The sequence below is a fragment of the Panonychus citri genome, unplaced genomic scaffold, assembly GCF_014898815.1.
Source record: "Panonychus citri isolate SS breed McGregor unplaced genomic scaffold, ASM1489881v1 Contig00141, whole genome shotgun sequence".
NCBI classification, from domain to species: domain Eukaryota; kingdom Metazoa; phylum Arthropoda; class Arachnida; order Trombidiformes; family Tetranychidae; genus Panonychus; species Panonychus citri.
Window position 1 is genome coordinate 460,187 of NW_026515546.1, and position 13,937 is coordinate 474,123.

Here is a 13,937-nt window from a genome sequence, read left to right on the forward strand (position 1 = left end):
GTGACAATTCAGGTGTTGACTAATTGCTAACATCATATTAATTGAGTTAATTTTGTTTTTCTTCAATTACAATTAACTGATTTGTCTTTCTAAATTATGAGAAAACCCCTTTGGGTAACATATGATCATTTGTTTTGTTTTGATTCAGTTGTTGATTTGTTTTGTTTAACAACAATTAAGAGACTGATTCAGTTAATTGATTTGATTAAAAGTCTTTTTGATTGACTATTGTCATTGTTTTGATTCAGTTTAATCATTGAGATTCTGAGGTTTTAAGTATTTTGTTGTTGTTGTTTATTTGTTATTTGGTCTTTTGATTTGGTTTTCATTTCTGATTGTCTTTGTTTTCTGTTGATTAATTTTAATTGTCATGGCAGAATCTAATCAGATTGAGATTCAAGGAATCGGTGTAATATCATGTTCATCTTTTACTCCTTCTCAAATTATTGAAAGTAAGTTAAATTCTAATTGTTATTCCATTGATTAAATCAATTCGGTTCTCTAATTTTTCTGTTTTGTTATTGTTTTGTTTTGCTCTCATTCACTTTGTTGAAGAGATTATTGGAAACTCTTATGACTCATCTAATTACGTTAAACATCAATTTGGAAATCATTTACTATCCTGTTATCCATGGCACTTGTCAACAAAATATTATGATGCTGATGTTTTCTTCATTGAGATTGTTGATCGTGATCTGATTTGTGAACAATTTGCTGATTCCATTCAAGCAGTTATACTTTACCTTGACAATTCCGATGTAATTACAGTAACATTTAATCATTTCCATTATTTAATCCAAAATTTCACTCATTTATTAATCTCTCTTTTCCAACAGGAATCATGTTGTCAAAAATTTCACTCATGGAAACCATTCATTGAAGAGTATAATCCAGAGATACGATTACTCGTTGTGGAGACAGCTAAAGATGACGATGATTCGAGTAAATTAATTCTCAGAATATCAACTTTTTTTATTCTATTCTATTGATTTTATTTTTCTCTTTTCTTCTCTGTTTAGTATTCAACCGAACTGCTTGCATGAAATGGTGTATTAATCATGAATTTGAATTAATTGAATTACAAGCGCAAGTGGAAAGCGATGATGACGAATATGAAAATGATTTTGTTGAGTCAAATGGCACCAAGAGGATAATGCAAGCATTAAGTGCTCATACTTGGCCTTTCATGGAAATGCATGGTGAATACAAGTTACATATTAATCGAACGTAGATTGTGATTGAATTAGTGGTCTAATTGGTTTGATTTGTTTCTTACACCACAATAGATTCGCCTCAATATAAGCCTTCACCTAAATTTGAAAATCTTTTAAGAAATGAATTTGAAAGTAGCTCTTCTCGAATTGGTTTAAATGGTCAATTGGATGATAGAAATGTTACTCATAAGGAAGATGCTGATGATGAGGAAGAGATTAATTCCTCAACTCGACAAAGAATCGATTCCATTTTCGAAGAAGACAAGGAAATCTTTGAGAAACTCAGTGAAAATCAGGACGTCGAACTGGACGATTTGTTTGGTAAATTCAAAGATTTAAAAAGTAAGAATATCAACAAGAGTTAATCTTAAAGTAATTCTAATAAAAATTTTCTTGATTGTTCACAGAAAAAGCAGAAACCCTGTCAGGGGAAGAGAGGCGACTTTACGCTGAGAAGATCACTCTTGCCTTTTGGCGATCTCTTGGTGGCCCTGACGATGAAATCGAAGGTCTCGACGATTAACTAGCAATCTAATCTAACATCGGATTACAAGTTCTCATCATCATCATCTTTCCAATAATAGTATAATAATATTATTAATACCACAAGATATCTTATATTTGGTAATTGAAATCGTGTTTATTGAAAAATATGATAAAATACATTTACAAATGTATCATAAGGATGTGTAATATTCATTATGATGATGACGATGATGACGATATCCGACCAGTGACCTGACTCGTTGAATCAGAAGCTGATCGAGCCTTATAATCATATGGATCATAACCATTATTATAACCATAATATTGTTTATAATTTCCCACTACTCCATGAGTACCATAGCCGAGAGCACCAAAGCCACCATATACACCATAACCTCCAGGATAACCTAAAAATCATCGATTGGATAAATTGATTAAATCATCCAATCAAAATCACCAAGAATTATAATCTCATCATCATCATAATTTTCTTTTAAATTAACCAAATCATTCCGGTAATTTTCTCATTGGCACAAGTTGATTCATTTATATTGGGGATAATATTGGTGTTACTACAATTCGAGCCACTCAAAAGATTTTAACAACGGAAACAATTAACTTAATTACTTACCAGCATAGGCAGGAACACCTCCGTATGGACCTGAATTACCGTATAAATAATTGGACGCTAATGACCCATAGAGTGTCCCATATTGTGGACCCATACCATAGCCGAAAAGTGGACTTGTATATGGATTATATTGTAATCCAAGATATGGATAACCAAGTGGATTTTGAGCTCGAATATTAATTGGAAGAGTTAAACTAACAATCAGCTAATCCAAAAAAAAAATAATTAAAAGGAAAACAATATAACAAAACTGATACATATAAAATGATCACAAATTAAATTAGGAAATTGATCAACTTACAGTAACTATGATGAACATTGATTCAGATTGTTTTCCAACCATCTTAAAATTATCTAAGATGGTCAATTGAACACACTAATTAATTGTCGCTTGATTGTATTGGAGGAAAGTAAAAGTGAAAAGTTAACTACAAAGTTACAAAACAATCATGATTAAATGATGAACAATTTTCTTCCGGACTGAGAAAACATCAAACGCATTGTCATTGTTAATCAATGGTTAATATTTTCATTTCTGTTTACTGTTATACTAAACAATCAACACAATGATCAAAGTTGCTTATATCATCACTCTTATCATCATCATCATCATCATTATGTTATTGTTTTTACAAAATGATCATCATCTCCCTCATGATGATTTTAATTTATTCCGATTTCTCAATTCAGGTTAAACCAAGAAAATTAAGTTACCAGGCCAATGGTTAGATTATAATTTGTGTAACTAATTGTCAATAAAATTTTCCACTCCAACAATAAATCATTAGTGTTCATTATTTATCGATATTTAAATTATCGATTGGAAAGTTTGATCGAAATTAGATTTTCTATAATAAGTCAACACTTAGTAGTTTTAAACAATTAAAGTACAGATTTAATGACTTGTACATTTTGTATTTGTGAATCAAGTACAGTTGAGTTTTTTAATTATTTACATTGATTTGGATTTGGAATTGATTGATTTTTGGATTAAAGAAAAATTTGAGTGGATTAAGAGATTGAACTTACAGACATTTTTTTTCTGTTTAATTGTTTCATTTTTGATGTTCGTCGATTGTGATTATCATTCGTCTTCATCACTATCATTAACTTTAGCGGTTCTTTTCCGTTCACTTGATCCTTTCTTTTTCTCCAGGTCACTGTCATCATCGCTATCGGTGTAAATATTATAACCCGCTCCACCTTTTTTGTAGCGTTTTTTAATAGCGGAAAGAGAGACACTGTTATCATCGTCATCGTCGTCGTAAGCATCGGGTTCCAGGTAAGAAGCGGTTGGTCCACGGAATGGGGCCTTTTCTCTGACTCGTCTCATCTTATTTTCCCTTCGTATGGAGGCTTTGAGTTTATCTTCTTCTTTCTTTATCATCTCGGATCGATGAGCTTCAGGATCTTTACCAACATTGGGTAAAACTCTGATCTTTTGAGTTTTGTGACTCCTTTCGGCCAAAGAGAGGGTCATCTTTCGATGGGTAAAACTGTCGGTTGAATGAGGTCGGAAGGTTAATTTTGTCTTAAAAACGGCTTGACCTTGAAGTCCAGTTCCTTGTCGGATGAAGAGATGATTATTATCTCCTGCCATGAGACTCTGTTTGTGGATATCAAAAATTTCCGATCCAAGATGAAGGGACATACTACCGTCAGACCATTTGACAATACGAGCGTTACTTTCTCGTTGTGATTCACCAGTTTCATCGACGACGGTTCTCCATCTAATGGTACTTTCGACTTTTAACTTTAATCGATGTCTACCTTCTTCGTCCATAATTTCGTCTTCATCTATTTCATCTTCATACCATGAAGGGTCATATGGATGAGTATCAACACTTAAAAAGTTTGGTAATTTTACAAAATGAATATCGTTTCCAAGTTCAGTTGGAATCTTTGGTATTTCAACTTCAATTCGGGTTATTGGTATTTCTTCTTGTTCTTCTTCTCTGTCATCTCGTTCATCATCATCATCTCTTCCAAAGATTTCTTCTTTCACTACTTTTTCTTCTTTATCTTCGTCTTCATCATCATCATCGTCCAAGTCCAAATCTGCCAAAACATCATTAGCATCAGCGGCTTGTTCAATTTTCCTCCCTTCACCATCATCACTACTGTCACTATCTGTATCCAATGGCTTCTTAACGGCAATTTCTTCATCTTCATCTTCATCTTCGCCGTGTTCACTGGCAGAAATATTTGGCTTCAGTTCTTCTTGCTCTTCTTCACTTCTCTCATCATCACTTGCTTCAATTCCTGGCTTAACATCTTCCTCTTCTTCTTCTTCCTCTCGATCACTATGATCTTCAGGCTGAGCACCCTTATCTTCATCGACATCAGCATCAGCATCGGCATCGGCATCGGCATCGGCATCGGCATCGGCATCTGCCTCTGCCTCTGCTTCTGCTTCTGCTTCTTCTTCTTCCTCCTCTTCCTCTTCTTCTTCGTCATCTTCCTCTTCCTCCGCTTCTTCATCATCACCCTCTTCTTCTCTATCACCTCCACCACCACCAGCATCGGCATCGGCTTCGGCTTCATCAGAGTCACCATCATCTTCTATATCAGGAGCTTTTTCAGCTTCTTGACCATCATCACTTCCTTCATCCGATTCAGAATGAACCTTTTTCCCCTAAAAACGAAAGACAGACAAAAACCATTAAGAAAAAAATCGATAAAAAGAAAAAGAAAAAGAAAAACGCTAATCAACTTACAATTGCAGTTTCTTCATCAGAATTTACCGAATCATCTTCACTTTCACTATTTGAAGAGTCAGAATCATTGGCACCATCAAATTGTTTCTCCGGATAGAGATCACCTAATTTCCTTTTATTACGATTCATTACAAACCAATTGGAAATCAAAAATCACAAACAATAACAATTAACCAAGTAAAAACTAGAATAATAAATGTTTTAAAAACATTTGTTTTCAGAAAAACACATTAACCGGTAAAAACAAATTCTTTTTGGTTTTCGTTTTCGGCTGCGGTTTAATTACCGGCGGTTTTAAGAAAATGTGAGAAAATTTTCTGTTTTTGAAATTATTAAGTGTTTAAAGTGTGTTTTATCTAAAGTGACCCAAAAAATTTTGTGACAATTCCAACCCTGAGTGTGCTAACGTCACAAAAGTAGTTTAAAAAAAAAAAAAAAAGAGTAAATATCATTTAAAACAGTGAAAAAACAGTTTTTCCAAATCCCACGTGCTCTTATAGATAAAATCCCATATCCCCATAAACGCTATTCAATCGAATTTCAATCGTTTTACAATCGCTTTTCAATCAAAATGTCTGAAAATCAACAACGAGAAGAATTCTCTAACTTTTATACAACAATGCTGGAGGCATATGGTAATCCACAAAAATCAGAAAACGTGGAAACCACGTTGCTAATGTACTCTCATGATTTTCTTGTAAATATGGAAAAGATTGGAATTCAAATCATTGAAGACTCTCAAATGAGAGAAATAAACAATATCCTTCCATCGATGATTCCAATGATTGAAGAATACATGTCTCTCCTGACTAAATGTCTAACTGCCAAAGCAATAGAAGGTATTGATCCGGATGAGGAAGAAGAAACAATGATTGAACCACCAAAGAAAAGAAAAATAGATCTAAATCAAATAAAGAAAAAACAAACCACTGTTATTACCCAGATTATCGAACCTAATCAGAAAGAGCAGCCACAAAAAAGACTAACAAGGAGTCAACAAAAACAACCAGAAGAAGTTGAAATAACTTTCACTCAACCTTCATTGCCAGAAAAACCAACCAAATTATTTGCCCTGAACATTATACCGACTCACAAGCGAATGGTCCCGAAAAATTGGCTTCCATGGTCGGAACAAACCAGAGATTATAATATAATCATCAAAGGTGAAAAAGAACAACGAACTGTTGATCTAATAAATCAGATTCTTCTCAAAAGCAAATTGAACATTGGAAATGTAATCAGAGTTCTTTGTTTTGACAACCTTACAAAAATAACGGTTGACAATGAACAAAGCAGAGCCAAAATAACTGGTTATCTTCGAGAAAACCTCAATGAGATGCAAGTTGAGATACCAGCGTGGAAACTTCCTCAAATTAAAGTCGCAGGTTTAACCAAAAGCTCTGATCAAACCTGGGAAAGTCGAATCAAGGAAATTGCTAATCTAAACAATTTCAAGAAAAAACAAACTTTCAAGTTTATTGAATCTTTTACTGTTGGCCGCAAAGCTGCAGAAATTGTAATAATTGAGATTTCACCCTCAGTTCGATCAATTATCCAAAATGAACGAAAGGGAAAAATCTTTGGTGGACAATTCTCGCATGATATTGTAGACAAGATAGATGTTAGATCATGTCGGTTATGTAAATGCTATGGTCATGGTTACAAACAATGTTCGCTCCAAGAGAGATGCTCTAAGTGTGCTGAAAATCATCAAACCAGTGAATGTAAAAGTGATCACCTTAGATGTCCAGCTTGTAACCAAGATGGTCACATTGCAGGTACTTTCACATGTGAAGCCTACCGAAAGGCCATAAAAACAGCTATTTCGGAAATAGACTTCACGTATTCATACATAATTCACTCTCAGAAATATATCTCCAAAAAAAAAAAAAAAAAAAATGTTCAAATCGAATAAATATGTAACATGAAAAATTTTTTGCTTTTTGTCAAAGCCCGCTTAAACATGTAAGAGGTGCCATCTAGTAACATTATCTTTAACCATTTGAGATATACAAAAATATACTCAGATTAGCCTCAATTTAATTACATGAATTGAAAAAATATGATTAAATATGATTAAACTAAATTGAGTGTTACCACATTAAAAGAATGAGACCATCTTAAATTTATAACCAGATTAGCTTAAAGTGAAGTTCACCTGGAAAATAAATGTGATTAAACTAAATTGAGTGTCACCACATCAAAAAAACTCTGATTACCTCAAATTTGATATCACCAGAGTATTGACTGATAATTAGACTAAAGTGAGCTTTACTATCAGAATGGTAAACTTTAATTGTACGTTTTAATGTAAATTTAACTCACAAGATACAATCTTTTAAATTTATCTTTATTTAACAATCAATCTCTATTGAATATTGATGGTAAATGAGGAAACTTTGCAACCTCATAAAACAACATACAATAAGGTGTATGAGCCTTTCTAAAAATAGGTGTACAATCACCCACAACACCATTGTTCACCTCTCTCCAACCAGAATTAGTCAAACAATGAACAATTGAATGCCATCCATTGATAATATCGTCTTTTAGTGGTACACGATATCCATCACCATATGATTTACCATTTGAATCGGTGTAACAAAGGTAATCACAGGTATAACTTTTCTTTAGATAAGATAACTTAGTATCTTTAAAGGAAATATTCATCTCCTTTGGAGCCAAAACCTTAAGCTTTCCAAAAGCTTTTGGTACAGGTAAAGCAAATACCAGTAGCTCAGGTAAATTGATAATTTTTGGAGCACTGATTCTGACAATTTTAACCCCACAAGGTTTGCCATTGACTCGATTACAACAAATCAAATCACTCATCAAAATCCAATGTTCAATATTCAGCAAATATTTACTTAAATCCAATTTGGTCTCAGTTGAAAAATCACCAAAAACTGGAACCACTGAAAGACATCCAGGAGAATCAGAATCGACAAATCCACAAGACTCACAAGAATAGTTGAAAGTGTACAGAACATTGAATCTCTCCCAACAATCTTCTGATTCACTTCTAAAATTTGACATCAGATCAGTAAAGAAAATATATTCGTGTCCACCTGGAGAACCATAAGAATTATCTTTAAATCTGGACAACAAACTACAAAATAACATCAATTGACGATCAATTGACAAATCATCTTTTCTACCAACAACAGCTGACTCCTTGCTCTCCGAAAGAAATGGATGTTTATTGAGACAGTCCAAAAAACCTCGTCGACTAAATTTGTAATAGAGACGATAGATTGAAAAAATAGCGTCCACCCAAATAAACTTTGATGCTCCACATGAATCTATTATGTCCTTCTTGTAGGGTCTCTTGGAAAGTCCCAGGTGAACACTCTTGTTCAATACGTTATAGAGACGACATAATAGTCTAACAAAACTATGACAGTTGAATAGAGAGATCAACACTGAAACCATATAACAGTGACCACGTAGATTTGGAATACCAATCAAGAATGGAGGCTATTAAAATAGAATAAAAATCAAGTAATTAGACATAAAGGAGAAATCCAAAATCACTGATTAACTTAAAGTTAAGATCACCAGAGAAACAAAACTCTGATTAACTCAAAATTAAGATCACCAGAGCAACAAAACTCTGATTAACTCAAAATTAAGATCACCAGAGCAACAAAACTCTGATTAACTCAAAATTAAGATCACCAGAGAAACAAAAATCATTACCCTGAAATTATTTTTATCAAAAATAACTCACCTTAATAACAACACTCTCAAAAATTTTTTCCAACATTTTAGAAGCGCACTTATTACGTGAAACACTATAATCTGAAGAGACTGATTCACAAATGAACTCAAAAGTTCTAATTTTCAAATTCAAGACACAATGGAAAAAATAAATATCATTTATCTTAACTTTCTTAACTTTCTCAGAAAAGACACCATCAAGTAATGGAAGAAAACATGACTTGAGAGAAAAATAAGACCCGTTAAAATTAGACATTAAATCATCATTTTGTAATAAAGTCTCCATTTTATAATAGATAAAATCTAAATAAAAAGAAAAATATAAATCTTAACAACAAAATTAGCTTCCTTAGCAACAGAAACAACTCTCATGGATACCAAAAGATGGAGCTGTAAGAAAACAAAAAAATCAAAATTCTTTTTCAAATTAAAGAAAAATAAAACAAAATAAACAAAATAAATAAAAAGAACTTTTTCAAAATCATGAATTTCATAATAAAACATCTAAATATACGTAGAAACAACGTTTTATTTAATCAAGTGATTGAAAAATCAGTGACTGAAGAAAAAACAATTTATTGTATTTGTGAACCACCTAAAAATAGTTACATAAGTGCAAATGATATAAATATCTATGTAAATGGTAGTGTAGCCATAATAACGTCAAATGACATAATAACTGAAAAAATTAAGATCAATATACCTGATGTTCTGATTCTTAAGAATAAAGACAACAGCGTAATCACAATGGCCATTTATCTCAGGACGTGGATATCACAGGAACTTGCACTGAAAATCAGTGAATTCAACAGATTTCTTAATTTATACAACAACTACCCATGGGTAATTTGTGGTGATCTAAACTGGACGTCAGCATTATGGTCAACAAGAAATTGTTATGAGAGAAATCATACTCTCAAAACCAATTTTGAACAAATATTTAAAGCCAATGGACTAAAAGCTGCTCACACCAACTTACAGACAACAATAAATTCAGCTGATCGTGTCATTGATGCTATTTTATACAATAACAAGTTGAATTTGCGAAAGAAATCAACTGAACTAGTTCCAGGGACAGATCATTTACTCCTTGAGGCAAGTTTCAGATCACTTCAGAAAGTAAAAGAAAAACAACAACAAGTCATGGTACTAGGCTCATGGGACCTACCGAACCTGAACTTAGATTGGCAATCAACTCAAATGAACAAAAATAATCCCCTCATAAAAGCATGTCATGCGATCAAGCACTTTCCTGATGATCATGGTGTCTGGAAAATAAAGAAAAAAAAGAAGAATCAACTGCAAAGATTGAGAAAAAAACGAAAACGACTACTAAAGAAAAAATTTAAATCGAAAAGTGATGAAAAAAATATTAAAAAGCTTAATAATCAAATACGCAAAAAAATCAAAAGCTTCAACATCAACAGAATCCTAAGAAACAACAAATCGACTAAGAAAATATGGAAAATCATCAATGAACACATTCTCTTAAAAAACTCACCTCAACTGAATTATAACAATGAACAAACAAAGCAAGATTTCCTGAAAACAATCAAATCCTTTACCAATCACAAACCAAAATATATGGATGATCCCAAAGTTATACCTGGTAAATTAACGATAAAAGAAAAGTATCAGATCGCAAAATTTAAATTCACGACATCCTCGGTTCAAGCAGATAACTTTACACCTGTTACTTGGACAAGATTCTTTCAGAGAAACTTTGAGAAAATCATGGAAGTTCTAGAAACGATCTTCATGATATCACATGTTCCTAACATGCTAACAACTTTAGGTTGTATGCTTATTCCTAAAGCAAATGGAGTCAACATTAGGATGGTCAAATCACCCTGTTTTCTGTTCAAAGTTGTTGACAGAATAATAAGCAACAGATTACAGGATGTTCTACCTCAGTTTCTCCTTAAAAACACTCAATTTGCATATCAAAGCAACAAATCAAGAGAAGACTTTGTTGCTGCAATAATTTTTGATGAAAAATTTATGGAATATGACATAATATCGATTGATGTATCAGGGGCATTTGATAATGTTAACATCAAAATAATAGAAAAAAGACTTGAGAAAACAATTGGCTCATCAACAATGCAACTTATAATGTCAATTATGAACAATAGATGGTTAAAAATCCGAATAAATGGTGAAAATTACTATCGGAGAGATGAAAAAGGAGTCCCTCAAGGAACAGCCTTTGGGTGTATTCTCTTCATTATGGCTCTTGACCAAATAATTAGGGCGCTAAAGAAACATGGAGTTAAAATCTGGTCATATGCTGATGACATGATAATTCTGAGTGAAAAATCCTGTACAAAGACAATAATTGATCACATTGAGAACCTACTAACCCTGATAGCTCTTAATCTAAATAAAGCGAAAACAAAAATATATCATCATCACACAAAGGATATAATAGAAATCACAGGCTATCAATGCCCAACCTTCAAAATGACTGATAAAAGATGGAAAGAAATCTGTAGGACACTGAGAAATCAAATAGTAATGGAGATAAAGCCAAAATTCAGAGGATGGAAACATCTACCTGTAAAGACAAGGAATTTGATTTTTCTTACAATAATCTACCCTCAACTAACAAAAGTCTTCTTCATCCCTTTCTGTAAAAATTTCTGGAAACTTGGAAAAACTATGGAAGCTACTCTACTTCTAATACAACAAACTGGCACATTATATAATCAATTTTTCTGGAAGACATCGGACTCACCGTGGATCTTTGAGGTAATAGCTAAATGTAAAAATCCGATCAGAAACTGGCTCAAGAAACTCATAGAGTTAAAGATGAAATATAATACACTGGATATTGGTATAAGAGACTTTGGGCAAATTCAATTCTACTCAACAGCTCATGATAATCAAATGTGGAATCGGTGGTTCAAATTACAAAATCCTCTGAAAAAATTTCATATTGGCATCATTGAAGCACCGCAAAAATGGTATCTGACACTATTAATTGACGACAGGAGACAACAACACATGGAAAAATACGTCATTCAAATAATGGCGAAGAATGAATATGAGGTGGAAATCATTGCTCTTAATTATGTAATGCAAACCTGTGATATATCTGGTGGTCAAATACTAGTTCCAGATAAAACGGCCCAATACTGGATGGGAAACTCAAACTTTGCCATGGAAATAAAAGCGAATCTTTCTCTTCATCTAAACAAAATCTGGTGGTGGCATAAAAATGAAATGGAAATCAATCTGTCACAAGAAGAAGTTGATCAAATATCTCCGGTTGAACAAATTACCTGTGCAACGAAACAAGCAATTAGAAGAGAGATAAATGGATACACAAAAGTCAAGATAAATGAAGCTTACAAAACATCAACAACCGTTTTAAAACAAATACTACCAAACAAAAAATATCAAACAGAAATGTATCCAACACTGAAATTCTTTACGAAGTATCCGTTGGGTAATAAATGCTGTGGAAAAGTCAACTCATGGAATCACTTACTTATGGAATGTAATATAATGGAACAAAAGGTACACGGGTTAACTGAAATGAGGAGAAAAAATAACTACTCAATTGAAAAATCAAAAGAAAACTTAGAAATTCTAAAACAAATTGTACAAGTAAATCTAACTCAAAATCAAATTTCGATGTAACTAATTTAAAAGAGGTGGATGACATAGACCTCAAGCGGAGTAACAACCAAGTACTTCAGCTATGTCAACCGTAAAGGCTTAAATAAATATTCTCAAGTGATGAAAACATTTACTCTGTTAAACAGAATTAATTTTATCTAAATTGTTGTTTTGGCTATTTAATTATTAATCATGGACAATAAGCGGAAAGAGGTTGACCTTAACATGGAAGAATCTAATGACGACAATGATTCAGGAACAACAAGTGATAGTGAAGAAGATTCAATTAACTCTGAAGATGAAGCTGCAGGTAATAAGGTGAGTTTAATTTCTAGACAATCAAATAGAATTTATTTTTATTCTATTCTATTTTCACATGGTTTTTATTCTAGATTTCTTTTTTGTGTGTCTAATTCCATTTTGTTTTTCTCTTTCTGCTTTTATCATTTAGGAGATTAATATTGACTTTGAAGCTTGTCCCATTTTGGAACAAGATTTGAATGGAATTAAAAGATTATTGGCACAATTGTTTCTTAAAGAGAATATTAACCTTACACAATTGACTGAAACACTGATGAACCAGAAAGATATTGGAGCAATTATAAGGCAAATTAACCAAGAAGAAGATAGTGATTCAGAGGAAAGTGAAGAAGATGATGTTTTCGGTATAATAAGTTTCATCAATCTATCTGATGCAAATGCTAAAAGTAAAGATTGGCATGGACAATTGATGGACTATTTTGTCAAAAATCTTACCGGTGATAAAAAATCAGCAATTGAAGGAATTTTAAAAGGAGAATCGACAAAAGTTTGGATAGTTAATGAGAGATTTGTCAATTTGGGTTGGCAATTAGCTGTTCCTTCATTTGCCCAAATTTCCAGTGAATTAAAATCAACACGAGTGGATTTTGATTATTATCTTTTGATTTGTAAAATATTATATCCCAAGAGAAGATACAAGAAGGAGAAAAAATCGAAACAAGATAAAGAAGATGTTGTCTTCCTTAATCCAGAGGAAGAATTATTTGACGAATGTGCCGATTATCGTTATGAATTTGACGTTTCCAATCAATGTGATTCAGATACAATGGGAGGCGATTGGGACGAAGGAGATCAAGAATATTTACCTTGTCGTCGAGTGTTAATTTTCTCATCACAATCATGGATTAAAGCGAATGATAATCTAATTAAATTCGCCGCAAATCCAACAAGTACAAAGTAAAGAAGCAATTTTTCGGCTCAATATAATTACTATTATCATTATTACATCGAGTCGATTTCCATTCGCGTAAAAGTGACCAACAGATATGAGAACAATCAATCCAAAGGGTACAATTAATTACTCATCAACAATTAACAAGTACACAATTTCTCTAATCAATTACCAAGCCCATTTGAATGGCAACATCTCCAAAATCAAAAACAAAAACGTTTTCTTACCAATAATTATTGTTCTTGATCCAGTTCTTAATTATGTTTAAATAACTAAACAAAATCTTTGTTAAAACAACAACAATTAACTGTACACACAATTTAATTTGTGTA

The 13,937-nt window shown here is 32.5% G+C and overlaps 4 protein-coding genes across 4 annotated transcripts; 2 read left to right on the forward strand and 2 right to left on the reverse strand.

Annotated features, from left to right (window-relative positions):
* The first annotated feature begins 136 nt into the window (after positions 1-136).
* Positions 137-1,891, forward strand: LOC128395611 (alpha- and gamma-adaptin-binding protein p34-like). The gene is made up of 6 exons (XM_053356064.1): positions 137-452; positions 556-758; positions 837-942; positions 1,020-1,199; positions 1,287-1,556; positions 1,622-1,891. Exons 1-6 carry the CDS (start codon positions 371-373, stop codon positions 1,735-1,737), a joined length of 957 nt encoding a protein of 318 aa, XP_053212039.1. The 5' UTR covers positions 137-370; the 3' UTR covers positions 1,738-1,891.
* LOC128395616 (shematrin-like protein 3) lies at positions 1,834-2,772 on the reverse strand. Its single transcript, XM_053356070.1, has 3 exons — positions 2,633-2,772; positions 2,332-2,536; positions 1,834-2,107 (listed from the first exon to the last, which is right to left on the reverse strand). The coding sequence occupies exons 1-3, from the start codon at positions 2,672-2,674 to the stop codon at positions 1,914-1,916; spliced, it is 441 nt and encodes a 146-aa protein (XP_053212045.1). The 5' UTR covers positions 2,675-2,772; the 3' UTR covers positions 1,834-1,913.
* A 431-nt stretch (positions 2,773-3,203) lies between these two features.
* Positions 3,204-5,282, reverse strand: LOC128395608 (RNA polymerase-associated protein LEO1-like). Its single transcript, XM_053356062.1, has 2 exons — positions 5,049-5,282; positions 3,204-4,966 (listed from the first exon to the last, which is right to left on the reverse strand). The coding sequence occupies exons 1-2, from the start codon at positions 5,175-5,177 to the stop codon at positions 3,416-3,418; spliced, it is 1,680 nt and encodes a 559-aa protein (XP_053212037.1). The 5' UTR covers positions 5,178-5,282; the 3' UTR covers positions 3,204-3,415.
* Positions 5,283-12,470: 7,188 nt separating this feature from the next.
* On the forward strand, positions 12,471-13,649 carry LOC128395612 (protein BCCIP homolog). The gene is made up of 2 exons (XM_053356065.1): positions 12,471-12,710; positions 12,844-13,649. The coding sequence occupies exons 1-2, from the start codon at positions 12,585-12,587 to the stop codon at positions 13,612-13,614; spliced, it is 897 nt and encodes a 298-aa protein (XP_053212040.1). The 5' UTR covers positions 12,471-12,584; the 3' UTR covers positions 13,615-13,649.
* Positions 13,650-13,937: the final 288 nt, after the last annotated feature.